This window comes from Gopherus flavomarginatus, chromosome 1 (assembly GCF_025201925.1).
Source record: "Gopherus flavomarginatus isolate rGopFla2 chromosome 1, rGopFla2.mat.asm, whole genome shotgun sequence".
In the NCBI taxonomy this organism is placed as follows: domain Eukaryota; kingdom Metazoa; phylum Chordata; order Testudines; family Testudinidae; genus Gopherus; species Gopherus flavomarginatus.
The window spans coordinates 372,060,008-372,078,734 of NC_066617.1; the positions used below are offsets into that span (position 1 = coordinate 372,060,008).

Below are 18,727 nucleotides of genomic sequence, written 5' to 3' on the forward strand. Positions count from 1 at the left end.
CTTTTAATTGATCCTTGTAATCTTGTGGTGCTGACGTGTTGTAGTTTCATTTTATGATGACTTACAGGGTGGGAGCAGGGGGGACACCACCATTTTGGGCACCACCAAAATTTATACAAACCCGACTCCTATGGGGGCTGCAATAGGTTAACTCTTTGTGTCATTGTGATGAAGAGTTACTCACACTGGCTCCTTTTAGTCTCCATGTCCCCTCTCCCTCCCGCCAGGTCTGTCCCTCTCTTCTTCCCTGCACAAGTTGATCTGCTGCTGGGGTTCCCTTCACTCCCAGAAAGGCAGTTCAGGCTGATCTCCTGCTTTTCCCCGGCGCAGGCAGACACTGAGTTTAACCCAGTCTGTGGAGCTATTGCTGTGAGCTGTTGCTGTGGGGTCTGGCACCTGGTTTTGGTCCTGGGTGAGGGGTGTCACTGTGTGGCAAGGGTGAGGGTTGTGTGAGCAGGGGACACATGTGGACAGGCAAGCAGCACTGGAGGTTATGGGGGCAGGAAGACAGGGGGTATACATGGAAGAGCAGTGGAGGTTGTGGGGCTGGGCAGGAGGTGTAAACAGAGAAGCAGGCAGTACTCGAGGTTGTAGGGGCAGGCCAGGCAGTGTACACAGAAAAGTGGGCAGTGCTGGGGATTGTGGAGGCAGGGAGGGGTGTAAATGAACAGCTGGGAAGAGCTACTGAAATTCTGTATTTCTTTGTGATTTCACCCATGAAAAGAACTGTTGATCATTGCTCCGGAGTTGGTTCAATCTCTCATCATACTCTGACCCCCTGTCTGTACTGTCCTTCCCCATCCCAGGCTGCCCTGATTCCAACAGCGCACTGGTCACCAGTGTCTTCTCCATGTTCCCCAGTCATCCCTGACTCCCACAACCTCCAAGCCTCCTCACAATCCCCACAGCTTTTCCTCTGCAGGGGGTGAGGTGCTTCCCGTCACACCTGATCCCTTAGCTGGGGGGTAATCAGAGACTGTGTCTCACCAGTGAGAAATCTCACACACAAGAGGCAAATGCCAAGGAATCTGTGCGGCTAAGCTTGGTGCACCCGTACACTGCATGTAGCTTTGGGGGCTGCTACACGTGGACAACTTGCAAGCTGAGATGTTTGCTCATTATATAATGAGAGCAGGCAACTCTGGGACATGTGAGGGCCTAGATAAATACAGCTGCCACCAACAGGAGCTGCTGGCAGCTGTCTAAAACAGGGGGCCACTGGGACACAGATGTTAAATTCAGAATGTTCTGGGACCACTTGCTAGCCAGCTCTGTTAGTCATTAATGGTGAGGGCTGTACATTCATCCTCAGTGTGGAGATTTCATGGGGTCAAGTCATTATTTTTCTTACCTGAATCATTCATTCAGGAGGTGCGTCCTGGGATCCCTCAGCCTCGTGAAATACCCACCTAGTGTAACATTTCCAAGGCGTCGCAGTCACATGAGAATGTCTTCCCACAGGGCTAAATTTAACATGGTCATGAATAGAAAAAATGCCTTCAGTAAACTCAGGCACGAGCTTTCTGGCAAACTGCCTCCAGCTGACTCCTGGGGACATGTGAAAAGATTCCAAGGCCAGAAGAGACCACTGTGATCATCTAGTCGTTATATCACAGGTCTGAGAATTTCCCCAAAACTATTCCTAGAGCAGATCTTTTAGAGAAACTTCCAACCTCCCCCAAGCTTAGTGTCATCTGCGAACTTGCTGAGGTTGCAATTAATCCCATCATCCAGATATTAATAAAGATATTGAACAAAACTGGCCTGAGGACCTACCCTTGGGGCACTCCGCTTGATACCGGCTGCCAGCTAGACATCAAGCCATTGATCACTACCCGTTGAGCCTGACAATTAAGCCAGCTTTCTATCTACCCTATAGTAGATTTTTCTCTCCTTGATATTCCACTTCTTATCATCCAAGGATCCCACTGGGTCTTTTGGCCCCATGGTCACACTTGGAGCTCACGTTTAGCTAATTATTCCTTCACACCCCCAAATGTTCTTCAGAGTCATTGCACTGTCCACGTCCCCCATCATGTAAGCATCGCCTACATTCTTTGTTCCTAGGTGGAGATATCTACATAGCCATAGTAGAACACATACTGTTTGCTTTGACCCAGTTAACCAGCCAGCCCACATGTCTCTGAATCAGTGACTTGCCCTCTTCATTATTTGTGATCCCCTAATTTTGTGTCAAGCTTTATCAATATTCAAGCATGAGAAGGGTTAGCAGCTGAGTTGCTGACATGGCTCTGATTACTCTCATCAGTTAACACCTGTAACATGTCTCAGACAAAGCTGGGTGCCTGAAAGAAAGTGTCTCACCACAAGAAACGTGGGAAGTAACGGGGCAGGCCAGTAGCCCTAAATATCAAGACCCTTGTGCCATTCATGCCCATTCTGCTGAGCACAAAGTCATAGCCCAGCATCATAATGTTTGTTTCCATTGGGCAATTTTGTCTCCTTTCCAACACAGGAATTGCATCGTGGATCAGACCTATGATCTATCTATTTGGGTGTCCTCTCTCTGACAATGACAGCTACAGGTGCTGCAGAAGAAGGTGTGAGAAACCCATCAGTAGGTGGATGGGGGAGGGGAATGACCTAGCCATCATGAAGGTGTCACTCTTATGCCTAACAGTTAGAGATGGGCTTGTTCCCTAAAACAAGTGGGTGCATAGGCTTTCCAAAATATTTAGTTAGTTGTTAACTATTGTAACTTGATAGTCTTACTATCCGTGTAAATCTCCAAACCTTTCCAGATTCTTGCTTAGCTCGTGACTCAATTAATTCCTATGAGAACGAGTTCTTCAGGCTACTTCAGCATTTTCTTTAATCGGTTTTGAATTTGCCATGTTTCAGTTTATTTGAATATCAGCTTGATCTTGTTTTATGAGACAGGGAGAACACATTCTCCATCTACTCTCTGCCAGTATTTTATAGATTTTTTTCATATCACCTCTTATTCATCTTCTTTGTAAGGTAACAGTCCCCGTTTTTTTCAGCCTGTCTCTTTGCGAGAGTTCCCCCAGCCCCTTCATCATTCTCATTGCCCTTGCCTGAATCCCTCTAGTTCTGCAATATCCTGGCTGAGAAGGGTACCCAGGACTACACATTGGAGTCTAGAAGAGGGTGAAGCATCGACTAACTGATCTCATGACATTGTATTTTCTGTATGATTCCCCATCCCACTCCTCCTGGATCCCAATGTTTTCTCAGTTTCTGTCCATGCTCGCACTGTGAGCAGTGGTTTCCCAGAGCAGTAGACCATGATGCCCAGATCCCTGTCCTGAGTTCATACAATTGTATTAGAATCTTGTTAGGTTTTTGAGGAGTTCAAGCTTTTCCCTCCAATGGGAATACATGTTGCAGTTATTGACATCAAAGTTCATCTGCCATCATGCTGCCCATTCACCTGGTTTGGTTAGTTCCCTCTGAGAACTTCTCTGGACTTGACTGTGACCTCAATAATCTGGTGTCATCTGTAAATGTTGCTACCTCACTGCTCATCCCCTTTCTAGATTGTTAATAAATATAAAATATTTACCAAACTAATTGTAATAAAGTGCGTAATTCTCCTATCTGTGCTTCTCTCCCTTCACAGGCATCGGCCATCTCATGACTGTTTTCAATCTCACCCCCTCCGACCCTTCAACATTCATCCTAATGGGCATCCCGGGCCTGGAAGCTGCCCGAGTCTGGATTTCCATCCCTTTCTCTATGTCCTACATTATCGGTCTGTTGGCAACTTTCACAGTTCTGTTTGTTGTAGCCAAAGAGCAGACGCTGCACAAGCCGATGTACCTGCTACTCTGTATGCTGGCACTCACAGACATTGTAATATCTACCTCCACTGTGCTGAAGTCACTGAGTATATTTTGGTTCAGTTTGAAAGGCATTACCGTGGGTGGCTGCCTCACTCAGATGCTCTTCCTTTATGGAGGTTCTCTGATGCAGTCAGCCATCCTCGTGACAATGGCCTTCGATCGCTACATTGCCATTTGTGACCCTCTGAGATATGCCACCATCCTCACCAACGCACGAATAGCCAAGCTAGGGATAGTGTGTTTGATGAGACCTGTTCTCCTCATTCTGCTTCTACCCCTGCTTCTGAGCAGGCAGCCAGTCTGTGCCAACCGCATTATCCCCCATACATACTGCAACCACATGGCTGTGGTGAAGATTTCCTGTGCAGACATCACAGTCAACAAGACGTATGGCTTGGTGGTAGCCTTTGTAGTCACCTGTTTAGACCTGATGCTCATTGCCTTTTCCTATGGTCTGATCATCAGGGCAGTCCTCAGAATCTCCTCCAAGAAAGCCCACAAGAAAGCTCTGAACACCTGCACAGCCCACATCTGTGTGATACTGACATCTTACACTCCCTTCCTCTTCTCCAGTCTCACACACCAGTTCGGTCAGGCCATCACTTCCCATGTTCACGTCATCTTGGCCAACCTCTTCTTCCTCCTCCCTCCCATGCTCAACCCGATCATTTATGGGGTCAAAACCAAAGAGCTCCGTGACACAGTGGGCAAATACATCTGCAGAATGTGATCACCAAGAGCCGTTGATTTTAATTCTGTCTGACAAGAGGGGGAAAGGATATCTCCTTATTATTCAAGGGTGCTCTGTCCCAGTTTGGCCAAGCTCAGCATTGTGGAAGTTCACAGTCTCAGAAATTCTCATACCTAATGAATTATCTCTCCATCATTGAGCACTGCTCTCTCCGTTGCTGAGTTCCCTCTATCTGACCATCACCTGACCTCTTTCAGCATCACCCGTCAGCCCCCAACCCTAGATACCCTCTCATTCAGACTTTCTATGACTTGCAGACCACAAGAAGATACTGTAGCTTTCTGAAGCAAGGTGGTTTTCCATTAGTCCCTGTATGAAAAAGGGAAGCTACTGTTTTTGATAGCCAAGATAAACAAACAAACTAAAAATGCTGAACTTCTGTATCATATATGTAGTGATCTCGTGAACAAAATTTGCCTGAGTTTTGTAGATCAAATACTTCAGGAAGCCTGGATGGTAAAGCAAGTGTTCTAGTTTCAGAGTCCTAATATACAAAAGCTGCTGCAGGAATTTCGGAGATTTTACTAAAGCTTATTGATGACAGATGTGAAACTGCATTTTTGAGAATGGGACCACTGTGCTAAACTACAACATCATCTTTGTGTCAAATTACTTACTGCTTTGCACCGTCGATTTTGGAATCATTTTCAGGTGGACCTTTCAAAACACACACTACTCATTCCTGTTCTCAAAGATGTCAAGAGTAGGTGTCAAGATTTCATCTTGGAATTTGTGAAACAGATGAAACAGAGATTGCCACCAAACATCATGGTGATTGAATCGCTTGCAAGACTAAATCCTTCATGACCTAGATTAGGCAATCTCTCATTTTTGCCATTGTTTTGTGAAGACCTTGGACAGTTGGAGCAGCTGTGGAGAGTTTTGCTTATGGTTCACTGGCGTCATACACAGGACAGTCAAGTTGAGCATGTTTGCGTTGAAGTTCTCGAACACACTGATGCCTCTAAGGACAAAGGCTTTAGTGAACTTTGCTTATTTGCTCGTTTGTTTCCGTCGCTACCTTTTAGCAATGCTGCAGTTGAAAGACTTTTTTTCTCAAATGGATTTGATAAAAACAAAACTTTTAGAAAACATTATTCATGTTAGGGTGTGTATTGTTGACCTCAATTTATGGGCTACTTTAATGACAGTTTGTCAAAAATCTGATCAGAATAGATTTAGATTCTTGGCCCAATTCAGGTTACAGGGTTAGAAGACTCAGAGTTCAATGACGTGAACAGACCCTCGGGTTGTGTGTGCCAAGGAGACTTACACTGAGGGCAATACCAGAATGTTAAGATCTTTATTAAAATGAATGAAAAAATAATCAAAGATATTAAGCACAGTGTCACAAAGAAGTAACACAGTTCTAGGACCCCTGGTGGTAAAATCCCTATTCTTAAAGACTACTTAAACTAGCATAGTCACACCCTTCCCTGAAGATTTGGTAATGGGAGACTATGTTGCTCTCTACCTTGGGGAAACACTCAGCACTCCTGTCAAGGTTCCTTCCCCTCTCTGAACTTTAGGGTACAGATGTGGGGACCTGCATGGACACCTCTAAGCTTAACTACCAGCTTAGATCTGCTTTTGCTGCCACCACTCCTAAACACTAACTCCCTTCTCTGGATTGTCTTGAGAGACTTCTTCACCGAGTCCCTGGTGAACATCGATCCAACCCCTTGGATCTTAACACAAGGAGAATTTAACCATCCCTCCCCTCCTTTCCCCCCACCAATTCCTGGTGAGTTCAGACCCAATTCCCTTGGGTCTTAAAACAAGGAAAAATCGATCAGGTTCTTAAAAAGAAAGCTTTTAATTAAAGAAAGAAAGGCAAAAATCATCTCTGTAAAATCTGGATGGAAAATAATTTTACAGGGTAATCAGATTCATAGAGCCCAGAGGAACCCCCTCTAGACTTAGGTTAAAAGTTACAGCAAACAGAGGTAAATCCTCTTAGCAAAAAGGAACATTTACAAGTTGAGAAAACAAAGTTAAACCTAACAAGCCTTGCCTGGCTGTTACTTACAAGGTTGAAATATGAGAGACTTGTTCAGAAAGATTTGAAGACCCTGGATTGATGTCCTGTCCCTCTTAGTCCCAAGAGCGAACAACCCCCAAAACAAAGAGCACAAACAAAGACTTCCCCCCACCAAAATTTGAAAGTATCTTGTCCCCTTATTGGTCCTTTGGGTCAGGTGTCAGCCAGGTTACCTGAGCTTCTTAACCCTTTACAGGTAAAAGGATTTTGGTGTCTCTGGCCAGGAGGGATTTTATAGTATTGTACACAGGAGGGCTGTTCTCTTCCCTTTATAGTTATGACAACCCCCATGTTCATACTTACAAAATGATTGTGTGGTATCCAACGCAAAGTTTGTCATTTTGGGTGTCTTTGGAAGGCTCGTGATGCACTGAGCATTGTTGTTATAGTAATGTTATAGGTTGCAATTTCATGTATATAGTTATGACACTGAAAATGTGTCTGCCGGCCCAGGCAATACTCACCAAGAGCAGAGGGGCAGTTCACACCTCATCAGGACACGAATGGGACAAACCCAGCCCAGCCTCACAGGAGCAAAGGACACTGGCTTAGGCAACAACAAAGGATCTGTTGGACTCTCGAGTGAGTCACTCCCTTCCCTTGCTCACTTTGGGACTACGATGAGGTAATGCTCACCTAACTCTGAAGTGGGAGGGCAAAGCCAACAGGGGAGAAAGAACATGATAAGAGGGAGAGACGTTTGCCAGACTCTTCCTCTCTTTTCCACCTCCATCTACAGACACCACCACCAAGCAACTGAAGCACTGATCAAAGGGGAGAGCCTGGCTGAAGGGAAACCAGCCGGCCTGCGGTGAGAAGCATCTAAGTTTGTAAGGGCACTGAAAGTGTTAAGATCAGCTGAGAATGCATTTTGCTTTTACTTCATTTGACTAAATCCGACTTGTTATGTTTTCACTTGTAATAACTTAAAATCTATCTTTGTAGTTAATAATTTTGTTTGTTTATTCTACCTGAAGCAGTGCGTTTGGTTTGAAGCGTGTCACAGACTCCTCTTGGGATAACAAGTCTGGTACATATCAATTTCTTTGTTAAATTGACAAACTCGTATCCATTTGCAGTATCTAGTGGGCATAACTGGACACTGCAAGACGGAGGTTCCTAGGGTTGTGTCTGGGACCGGAGATATTGGCTAGTGTCATTAGGTTGCACAATCCAAGGAGCAGTTTACATGGCAGAGGCTGTGTGTGAACAGCCCAGGAGTGGGGTTCTCACAGCAGAGCAGGGTAAGGTTGGCTCCTAGAGTCAAGGATTGGTGTGTCCTGGTAGATCACCTGTCCGGATAACACCAGAGGGGAATGTCACAGAGAGAGAAAACACAGAGGATTCCTGCCATTGAGAACCTGAGAGACTGTTGTCACCTCCAGAGAAAGTGTCTGACTCACGGTATCACTGCAGCACAGCCAGGGCTTGGGCAGGAGGCCTTGGACATGTTACGAACAGACTGCAAACTTTCCTTACATCCCAGAGATGGCTGTTTGTGGTGTATCCCAGGCCCATAGAGTGGGTTCCTTCTTTCCTTGAATCTTTCCCATATTCCTTAGTTTTCTTACAGTTGCTGTTTAGTACATTGTATGTGGTTTGAACATCATGCAGTGATCAGCTGGTCAGGGAAGCGTCTGGTAGGAGCACTGCCAGCAGATTGAGGGAAGTGATTATTCCCCCCTATTTGGCACTAGTGAGGCCACCTCTGGAGTATTGCATCCAGTTTTGGTCCCCCCACTACAGAAGGATGTGGATAAATTGGAGAGAGTCCAGCAGAACGGAAAGAAATTGATCAGGGGGCTGGGGCACATTACTTACGAGGAAAGGCTGAGAGAATTGGGGTTATTTAGTCTGCAGAAGACAAGGGGGAGTGATAACAGCTTCCAACTACCTGAAGGGGGGTTCCAAGAGGATGGAATGGTCTCATGTTGAAGTAGGGGAGGTCTAGGCTGAATATTACGAAACACTATTTCACTAGGAGGGTGGTGAAGCACTGGAATGGGTTCCCCAGGGAGGTGGAGGACTCTCCATCCTTAGAGGTTTTTAAGGCCCAGATTTACAAAGCCCTGTCTGAGATGATTTAGTTGGTGTTCGTCCTGCTTTGAGCAGGGGGTTGGACTAGATACCTCCTGAGGTCTCTTCCAGCCCTAATCTTCTATGATTCTGTGATCTAGCCCCCTCAGCTGAATTGCTCCAGCATCAACAGACACAGCAGCAGGAGGAGACCCACAGCTGGCCCAGGTATAGGAGACAGACATCAACCAAAGAGCAGAGGCATGCAAATGCCATAGGTAATTAAGTGGAGCAAAGTGCAGAGAGAATGTGAACTAAGGACAATAGAAAAAGCAAAGTCGTGTCTCAGTCCAACATCTTTCTCATTTACATCCGTATACATCTGTATTTTCATGTTTGGAGAACAGCAAGCAGGCAGATGCAGTTTTCTGCTTTCCTTGCAGACAGTTTCCCAGTAGTTTGAGAGACTGTGTGTCATGAATAGGAGGAAGGGTAACAACTTTTATGTATTCTTGGCAACTGTACTGGATTGTCTTACCTGCAAGGGATTAAGTAGTTCAAATAATCTAGTTGGAACATGACCAGAAGGACCAATGAGGAAGGAAGATACTTTCAAATCTGGGCAGGAGGATTTGTTTGTTGCTCTCTTTCTTTTGTTCCATCTCTGGACAGAGACAGAAGCCAAGCGGGTTCAACATCTCCTGAAAATATACTTGGAATAATCCGTACAAATTACAGATATTGTAAATAGGGCAAGGATATGCGTTGTTATCTTTTGCTCTAGCTTGTGAATTTTCCTATGCTATGGAGGTAGTTTTAGTCCTGATTTTATAACTGTGAAGTTATGCCCAGCAGGGAATCCTCTCTATTTTAAATCTTTTTATTATCTTCTAAAGTTACATCATAGAGACCTCAAGATATCATCTAGTCCAACCCCCTGCTTAAAGCAGTACTAACCCCCAAAGGGCCCCTTCAAGGATTGAACTCACAACCCTGGGTTTAGCAGGCCAATGTGCAAACCACTGAGCTATTCCTCCCTCAAAACCACAAATAGAATATCAGGGTTACCTTCCATCTTAATTTTGCAGGTGTGATTCTTTTATTTTTTTCTTCCTAAATACAGCTCTTCTTTTAAGAACCCGATTGATTTCAGTGTCCTGAAGACAAAGGGTCTGGTCTGTGCTCGCATTCCTAAGACAATTGGTTGGCAGTTTATTTTCAAGCTTCCCCCTCCCACCCCCAGGAAAAGAGGGAAGAGGTGGGGGGGGATATTTTGGGTAAGAGGGATTCCAAGTGACCCTTCCCTGAATTTTGATGTGAATCACTTGGTGGTGGTGGCAATACGGTCCAAGGACAAGGAAAGGAATTTGTTCTTTGGGGAAGTTTTAACCTAAGTTGGTAGAATATAAGCTTAGGGGATCTTTCGTGTGGGTCCCCACATCTGCACCCCAGAGTTCAGAGTGTGTGTGTGGGGGGGGACCCTGACTTGGTGGGAAAAGTGGGATCATTTTGAACCAGAAGCAGAGATCTCAGGATTTTTTCTTTTGGCTTTTTGGAAACCAGGGAGGTTTTTGTTTTGTTTTTGTTTTTTTAAAGGACACTTTTTTTTAAGCTTAGAGTAGCTGGAAGTTTTTTGTTCTTTGCCTGAGGGCAGAGTAATTAAGCTACAGTAAGGGAATAACAAGCTGTTCTTTCCCCCCCCAGCTCTAGGGATAGCTACAGTAAGGGCAGGAAGGTTAGCGAAAATGACTGGAAGTGAGGTCCAGAAAAAAAAAAAGAATTAGCCAGATTGGAGGCTGAAGAGAAAAAGAAGGAACATGAAAGACAAATGGAATTAAAGCACTTGGAGTTGGAAGCGGACGAGAAGAGTGAGGTGAAGCTCATGGAGGCGGAAATGGACACCAAGAGCTTGGAGACGGAGGTACAGCTGAAGCGCTTAGAGCAGGGAAGGGCTAAGCTGGGTCCCACAGGTAACCCTAATAGTCCTTCTCCAGATCCCACTCTCCGTTCCAAGGAATTCCCCACATAAAAAGGAGGCAATGATACAGAGGCCTTCTTAGAAAATTTCGAAAGAGCCTGCCTTGGGTACAACACCCCAATAGACCAGTATATAGTGTAGCTGAGACCGCAGCTCAGTGGACCCTTAGCAGAGGTGGCAGCTGAAATGCCTAAACAACACATGAATGACTATGAACATGGCATTTTCCCAACACGCCTACCACACTGGAAAGAATTGGGATGCCTAGATATCAGGAGCAATTGTTAAATCTCTGGGAGATCTGTCTCTCCTAATGCAAACGGAGAAGTTCTTAGAGGGTGTTCCTGAGGAAATAAAAAGGTACATCCTAGATGGGAAGCCCAAAACTATAATTGAGGCAGGGGAGATCGGAACTAAATGGTTGCAGGTGGCGGAAAAGAAAGCTAGTAGCAGTTGGAGCGGATATCAGAAGGGGTAGCCCGAAACAACACCCTACCACCGGGGACAGCACAATGTCTCACCTACACCCCAAGGAAAATCCCAGTCACCTTATCTTCCTGCCACACCATTCTCCAGCAACCCATCTCACCCCAGTGACCAGTCAGCAGGGCAATGTTTTAAATATAACAAGCTGGGGCATGTGAAAGCCAGCTGCCCCAAGAACCCCAACAGATTGCAATTCATTGCACCGGAATCACACCAAAAGTCCTCAGGCCCAAATGCCTCCCAGATACCTGGGGATGTTGTGAAGGCCAAAAAGTTTACTGGGTTCAAAAAGTACTGGATAAGTTACTGGAGGACAGGTTCATCGACGACTGTTAGAGAGAGAGGTTAATGAGTCTGCTCTACCATATTAGCTAAGTGGTGTCAATGCCAGTAGTTGGGACAGAGGATCACACCCCGGAGGTGCGTGGGTTAAGTCTGCACTAGCTGGAATATATTTATATAAATATCTAGTGTCTCGTACACTAGCAAAAAGTTTGCCAAGTTCATGTACTGGACAGTGAACTTGTAAGCATCTGCTTTAATATATGGCCCGACTTTGGTTCACAGCCTCTGGTTCAGGTCTCAGATCTTGCACCAGACCTAATGCTCCAGGTTCTCTCTTGCAACCACACTGGGCAGTCTGAGGAGAATACTTAAAGCCCCTCTCATCCTGCTCCTCCAACCTGATAACCCATTTGAAAGGACAGGAATGGACTTTGTGTGGCCACCAGAGAAGAGCGCTATGAGGTATAAACATATACTCATTATTCTTGACTATGCTCTGCATATCCCAAAGCCATCCCCTTGTGCTCCACCAATGCACCTACCAGCACAAATAAGCTTATGAAATTATTCTCCCGGTTGGTAATACTCTGAGAAATCTTTATTGATCAAGGACCTAATTTTACTTTATCCTCAATAGATCACACAGTTCTTTCATTAGTTATAAAGACATATGGAAGGTTGATCTACCATCCCCAAACTGATGGGTTGGTGGAGCGATTTCACAGAACTTTGATGGTGACATTAAAGAAGATTATAGCCACAGCTCCCAAACACTGGAACCAACTCTTCCCTTGCCTCCTTTTTGCTACCATGGAGGTGCCTCAAGCCACCATGTTTTCTCCCTTTGAACTGCTCTCTGGGCTTCAAGGCTTTCCAGACCTCCTTGGAGAAACATGGACTGGCAAAGACCTCATGCGATGAACGTAGTCCAATATATTCTTCACCTCAAGACTTTTGGGGAGTTTGCTAGAAGAATTTGCTAAACGCACAACAGGTACAAGGAAAGGCCTATAACTAAGGAGTCCAGCTGCAAGTTTTCAAACTGGGTGATTGAGTGTTATTGTTACTACCAAGTTTGCAGTTCAAATTACTGATTCGATGACAGGGACTGTTTGAGATAGTGAGGCGCGTGGGGCCCATGGAGTATGAGGTCCAGCACCCAGAGAAGAACAAGGAGACTCAGATAAGATCACAACACTGGTCACATTGGATCAGACCTATAGTACATCTAGTCAAGTACACTGTCTTCCAAGAATGGCCAGTGTCAGATGCTTCAGAGGGAAAGAACAAGACATGGCAATTATCAAGGGAACCATCTCTCCTGGTATCCAGTCCTAGCATCTGGCAGGCAGATGTTAGGACACCCAGAGCATGAGGTTGTGTCCCTGAACATCTTGGCTAATCGCCATTGATGGACCTGTCCTCCATTCTAATCTAATTCTTTTTTGAACCCTGTTATAGCCTTAGCCTTCACAACATTCCCTGGCAAACAGTTTCACAGGTTGATTGTGCGTGGTGTGAAGAAATACTTCCTTTTGTTTGTTTTAAACCTGCTGTGTATTAATTTCGTTTGCTGCCCCTTAGTTCATGTGCTATGAGAAGGAGTAGAAACACTTCTGTATTCACTTTCTCCACACCAGTCACAGTTCTACATATCCCCTCTTAGTCAGAAGAAGGGCCAAACTGGGCCAGACCAAAGTTCCATCCAGCCCAGTATCCTGTCTTCTGGCAGTGACCAATGCCAGGTGTTTCAGAGGGAATGAACAAAAAAGCAAACATCAAGTGATCCATCCTCCGTCACTCATTCCCAGCTTCTGGCAAACAGAGGCTAGGGACACCATCCCTGCCCATCCTGACTAATAGCCACTGACGGACCTCTTCTCAAGGAACTCTTTGGACCTATCCTGTAGAACTCTGGTGCCTACTGCTCTTGTGTCTTTGACAATTATAGTCTTGGCCTTCACAACATCCTCTGGCAAAGAGTCCCACTAAACGCAGATGGACACTGGGCACTTAACTCACATCTGTGCCTCTGAACATCTCCCTCCACCTTCCCCATCTTAATTACAGCCTATGCAGTGACTCTAGCAGTCGCCGGGCTTCAGCACACATGCTGATCACTGAAGGGGCTCAGGATGCTGCTCGTGCCCATGGCATGATATTGGACTATGGGGGATTATGACTAAGCAGGGGCAATCAGTTCTGCCCTCTGTCAGACAGAGGCTATCAGATGGGAGGGGCTATTAATCTGTGTTTGGAACAAGGATGTGTAGCATCATGGAAATGCTGATAGATAAATGAGTACATCTAAACCTTGGCTCTTCCTTTTCTCTCCGGGGTTTCAGTAGTGAAAATCTGTTTCAAATCAGTTTGCCCTGAAAATCTGAGGCCCTGTTATCGGTGAAGCATTTCTTTATTCCCTGGGAAGGATCTCAGGCTGAAGTTCTGCAGCGTCTATTTCCTGCTCAGAATTGTGGAAGTTCACAGTCTGAAAATTCTACGCATCTAACATCTTATCACTCCATCACCAAGCACTGCTCTCTCCACTCTGAGATCCCTCTCTCTGACGATCACCTGATCTCTTTCAGTGTCAGCCATCAGCCCCCATCTCCACACATCCTGTCGCTCGGCCTTTCCATTACTTCCAGACCACCAGAAGAAACTGCAGCTTTCTGATGCAAGATGGCTTTGTATTAGATCCTGTATGAACAGGCTTCTTGATAAGTTTGACTAATTGAAGCCACACTTGCTAATAGAAAAATCTGGTGAATTGTGCTCACTGGATCACTGTACATATGATAAAGAAGATCAAGATTGTAGTTGCTTTCTTTGTCTTTGACAATGTCCAATCCTTTGGGAAGCCTGGAGGATAAACCAAATCTTTCAGTTGGAAAGTGCTAATAGAGGAAAACCACTGCAGGAATTGAGGACATTCTATTAAAGCTTGTTGGTCAGAGTTGTGAAAATGTTGTGTTTTTGAGTGCTGGACTGTGTTACCCTGGATTTCAGGGTTGTGTACCCCAGAATGTGATCAAGCCAATTACAACCATATAATGTGTACTCAGCCACTATGAAAAAAATAGTTACCTACCTTTTGTAACTGCTGTTCTTCGAGATATGCTGCTCATGCCAATCCAAATAGGTGTGAGTGCACCACATGGATGATCATCAGAAGGTTTTCCCCAGCAGTATCCACCAGGTTGGCTGTGGAGCACCCTGGAATGGCACCTTCATGGCGGTGTATACATGTCCCTGCTGAGCTGCTGCCTCTTCAGTTCCTTCTTGACATACTCTGACAGAGGGGAGGCGGGTGGGTCTTGGAATGGACCTGAACCACACATCTCAAAGAACAACAGTTGTGAAAGATAGGGAACCATTTTTTTCTTCTTCGAGTGCTTGCTCATGTCAATTCCAAGTAGATGACGCCCAAGCAGTCCCCCAGAGAAGGCACTGGAGTTCACCGAGTTGCAGACTGAAAGACTGGTCTACCAAACATGGCATCATCTCTAGCCTGCTGTGTGATAGTGTAGTGTGACATATAGGTGTGAATGGATGACCACGTCACTGATGTCCTGAATGGGGACCTGTGCGAGGAATGCTGCAGATGAAGCTAGTGCTCTCATACAGTGTGGCATCAATGCTGGGGCTGGTATCTTAGCCAGGTCATAGCACGTTCTGATGCAGGCCGTGATCCAAGAAGAAATTAATTGGGATGAGATCGGAAGTCCTCTCATCCTTTCAGCGATGTTGACGAAGAGTTGCGTCAACTTTATAAATGACTTTGTCCACTCAAAGTAAAAAGGCAGCACAACTCTAACATCCAGGGAACGCACTCCTTGTCATTAGCATGTGGCTTCGGGAAGAACACTGGTAGAAAGATGTCCTGATTTGCATGAAATTGCAAAACTACTGAGGGAGAAAGGTCAGGTGTGGCCACAACAGCAGCTTGTCCTTATAAAACACTGTATAAGGCGGCTCAGACATTCAAACTTTGAGCTCAGACACTCTTCAGGCTGAGGTTATAGCCACAAGAAAAGCCACTTCCCAAGAGAGGTAAAGCAGAGAGCAGGTTGCTAGAGGTTCGAAGAGGGATCCCCTGAGCCTTGCGAGTACCAGTTTAAGGTTCCATGGAGGGATTGGTTGCCACATCCAGGGGTACAGCCTGTCTTGCCCCTTAAGAAAGCATTCTACCAGGGGGTTGGCAAATACTGACCACCCTGCTGCACCTGGGTGGAAAGCAGAAATAGCAGCCAGGTGTACCTTGATTGGCGATACTCTCAGCCACTGTTGCTTTAAGTGGGGTCAATAGTCCAGTATAAAGGGGACTGAAGATTGCAGTGGAGGGGTGCCCTTCTGCGACGACCAAATAAAGAACCTTTTCCACTTCGCCAGAAAAGTGGCATGAGTGGAGGGCTGTCTACTGCCAAGAAGAATCTCCGTAACCGAATCAAAGCACTGGAGCACTAACGAATTTAGCCATGCCGTTCCCACGCTGTGAAGTGGAGAGATTGCAGGTTGGGTTGCTGGAGGTGGCTGTGGTCCTGTGTGATGAGTTCCGGAATCATGGGAAAGCTCAAAGGCATGTCCACCGACAGGTCTAAGAGCGTGGAGAACCAGTGCTGGCGAAGCCACACTGGCACTTTGAAAATCAGCGATGTCTTGTCCTGCTGGACCTTGAGAAGGACTTTGTGGATGAGAGGGAAAGGCGGGAATGCGTACAGCAGGTGCCCTGCCCAAAGGAAGAGAAAAATGTGCATGATCGAGCTAGGGCTGTGGTTCAGGAAGGAGCAGATCTTCTGGCAATTCCTGTTGCTCCATGTCGCAAACAGGTCTACCTGGGGAGATTCCCACCTTTGGAAGATATTACTGATGATGTCCAGGCGGAGAGACCATTAGTGGCCGTGAAAGAACCTGCTGAAGTGATCAGCTATCTTGTTTTGTGAGTCTGGCAGATACAACATCTCCAACTGTATCAAAAAATGTCCCACCACATGAGGACTTCCTGGCATGGGGAAGAGGAGCAAGCACCCCGTTTGTTTACATAGAACTTTGCTGTGGTGTTGTCTGTCACTGCTGATACACATTTGCCCTGAAGACAGTCTGTCTAGATGGTCCCGGTTCGGCGTGGAGAGGGCCATGCCTGGAGAGGGAACAGCCACAGCCTTGCATGCTGCATCACCCAAGTGCAAGCTGCCATATGCCTAGGCAATTTTTGGCTATCATGGTGGGGAACTGGTGGAAACTTTCTATAATAGCTTTCGTGGCCAGAAAATGAGATTCAGGCAGGGATGCCCTGGCTTGTGTGGAGTCCAAGAGGGCTTGGATGAATTCTATTCTCTGAGTGGAAGTTAGGGTTGACTTTGAGGATAAGACTGAGTCTGAGGAATGTTGCATGCACCAGGTTCACATGTTCCTCCACGTGGGCTACAGACCGGCCCTCGATGAGCCAGTTGTCTAGGTACAGGAAGGCTTGCACCTGGTGCTTTCGAAGAAAGGCTGCCACGTCCGCCATGCACTTGGTGAACACCCTAGGGGCCACCAATAGGCCAAAGGGGAGAACTGTGAACTGATGGTTTCTGCGATTTGTGGTGAGCGGCAGGCACTGTCTGTGGGACGGGATTATGGAGAGGTGAAAGTATGCATCCTTCAAGTCAAGGGCAGCATGCCAGGATCCAGAGAGGGAATGATGGAAGCCAGGGAAGCCATATGGAACTTCAGTTTCTTCATGAATCTGTTGAGATTTTGCAGGTCTAAAATGGGCCTGAGCCCACTCTTGGTCTTAGGGATTCAGAAACAATGGGAGTAGAACCCCCTGCCCCTGAATTCCAGGGGAACCTCTTCTACTGCCCTGAGCTGTAGGAACATTTGCACCTCCTGCACTAGAAGTTGCTCATGAGAAGGGTCCCTGAAGATGGTCAGGGAAGAATCATAGACTTTATGGTCAGAAGGGACCATTATGATCATCTAGTCTGACCTCCTGCACAACGCAGGCCACAGAATCTCACCCAGCCACTTCTGTATCAAACCTGTGTCTGAGCCATTGAAGTCTTCAAATCATGGTTTAAAGACTTTAAGGTGCAGAGAATCCTCCAGAAAGTGACCCGTGCCCCACGCTGCAGAGGAAGGTGAAAACTCCCCAGGGCCTCTGCCAATCTGCCTGGAGGAAAATTCCTTCCCGGCCCCAAATATGGCGATCAGTTAAACCCTGAGCATGTGGGCAAGATCCAGTCCCTCCTCCAGCTCCTCCCATGCTGGGGAGTCCACCAGGACCGGACTCAACAGGCATCCCTGAGAGGCCTAAGTCGATGGTGCCGGTTTAGGCGGGCCCAAGGTTGAGTGTCCCAATGCGGGATGCACCCTGGTGGTGCCTGCACACTTTGCTGCCTTGGAAGGGGAGTACCCACTGTCTGCCCTCTTCTTTTTGTGTGGTGCTGCAGGCTGCACGCTGGAGCTGGTTCTCAGTACCGGGGCTCCTGGCATGAGTCCTTCCCAGTGCCGTGGCCTCCCACATCTCGGCCTATGAACCGACGTGCCCAACGCTGGGTCCAACACCACCTGTGGGCAAAAGGATGACTCCGGTAGGAGGAGTTTCAGCTGAAAATCCCACTCCTTTTTTTTCTTCTGGGCTTAAGGCCCCTGCAAATTTTACAACTGTTGGACTGGTGGCCTTCTCCCAGGCACTTGGAACCGGAGGGTATGTGGGTCTCCCTTGGCCTGGAAGAAAGCAGAACCCGCATGGTTTGAAGCCCTACAGATAGATAAGTCCTTACCTATCTGCACTTATCTATCTGGAAATAAAAGAGGGAAATAAAGGAACGATTTCTAGGATTTTTTGATTGTTCTGAGCGAGGGGATGCTGGCACCATCTATCACAACATGATGCAGTTCTTACAAGAATCGGGGAATGCAAACTTGCTGGTCGGTGCATAGTGTTATGATGGGGCTGCAGACGTGGGAGGTCATGTAAGTGCAGTATAGCAAAAAATGCTGTAAGATCACCCCACTGCTCTCTCTCTCTCTCTCTCTCTCTCTCTCTCTCTCTATATATATATACACACTGCGTAGATCCTAAATTGAATTTGGTTTTAGTGGAGGCCTGCAAAGTGAACCAGACAGCAACAGGATTTTTTTGCACTCTAGAGGGCTTGATTAGAGGGCCAGAAGACACTTAAACTAGACATTTCCAGTTTCACTCTAAGTGACACACGATGGGGCTGCAGATGGAAAAATGCATCTGCTGTAAAACACTCCATGAGAAAACCTCTCAGCAGTTTGTTGGGACTGTCAGAGCCGCCCTACCGAAGATTTATTGAAGCATTCAGTTGGTTGAAGAATGGGCAGAA

At 46.4% G+C, this 18,727-nt stretch overlaps 1 protein-coding gene across 1 annotated transcript; it reads left to right on the forward strand.

The window, feature by feature from the left end:
• The first annotated feature begins 3,618 nt into the window (after positions 1 to 3,618).
• Positions 3,619 to 4,557, forward strand: LOC127044321 (olfactory receptor 52P1-like). Its single transcript, XM_050939006.1, has one exon. The coding sequence runs from the start codon at positions 3,619 to 3,621 to the stop codon at positions 4,555 to 4,557; it is 939 nt and encodes a 312-aa protein (XP_050794963.1).
• Positions 4,558 to 18,727: the final 14,170 nt, after the last annotated feature.

What these genes read in the sequence shown, in the direction of transcription:
- LOC127044321 (XM_050939006.1), top strand. Translation starts at nt 3,619, where the DNA reads ATGACTGTTTTCAATCTCACCCCCTCCGACCCTTCAACATTCATCCTA.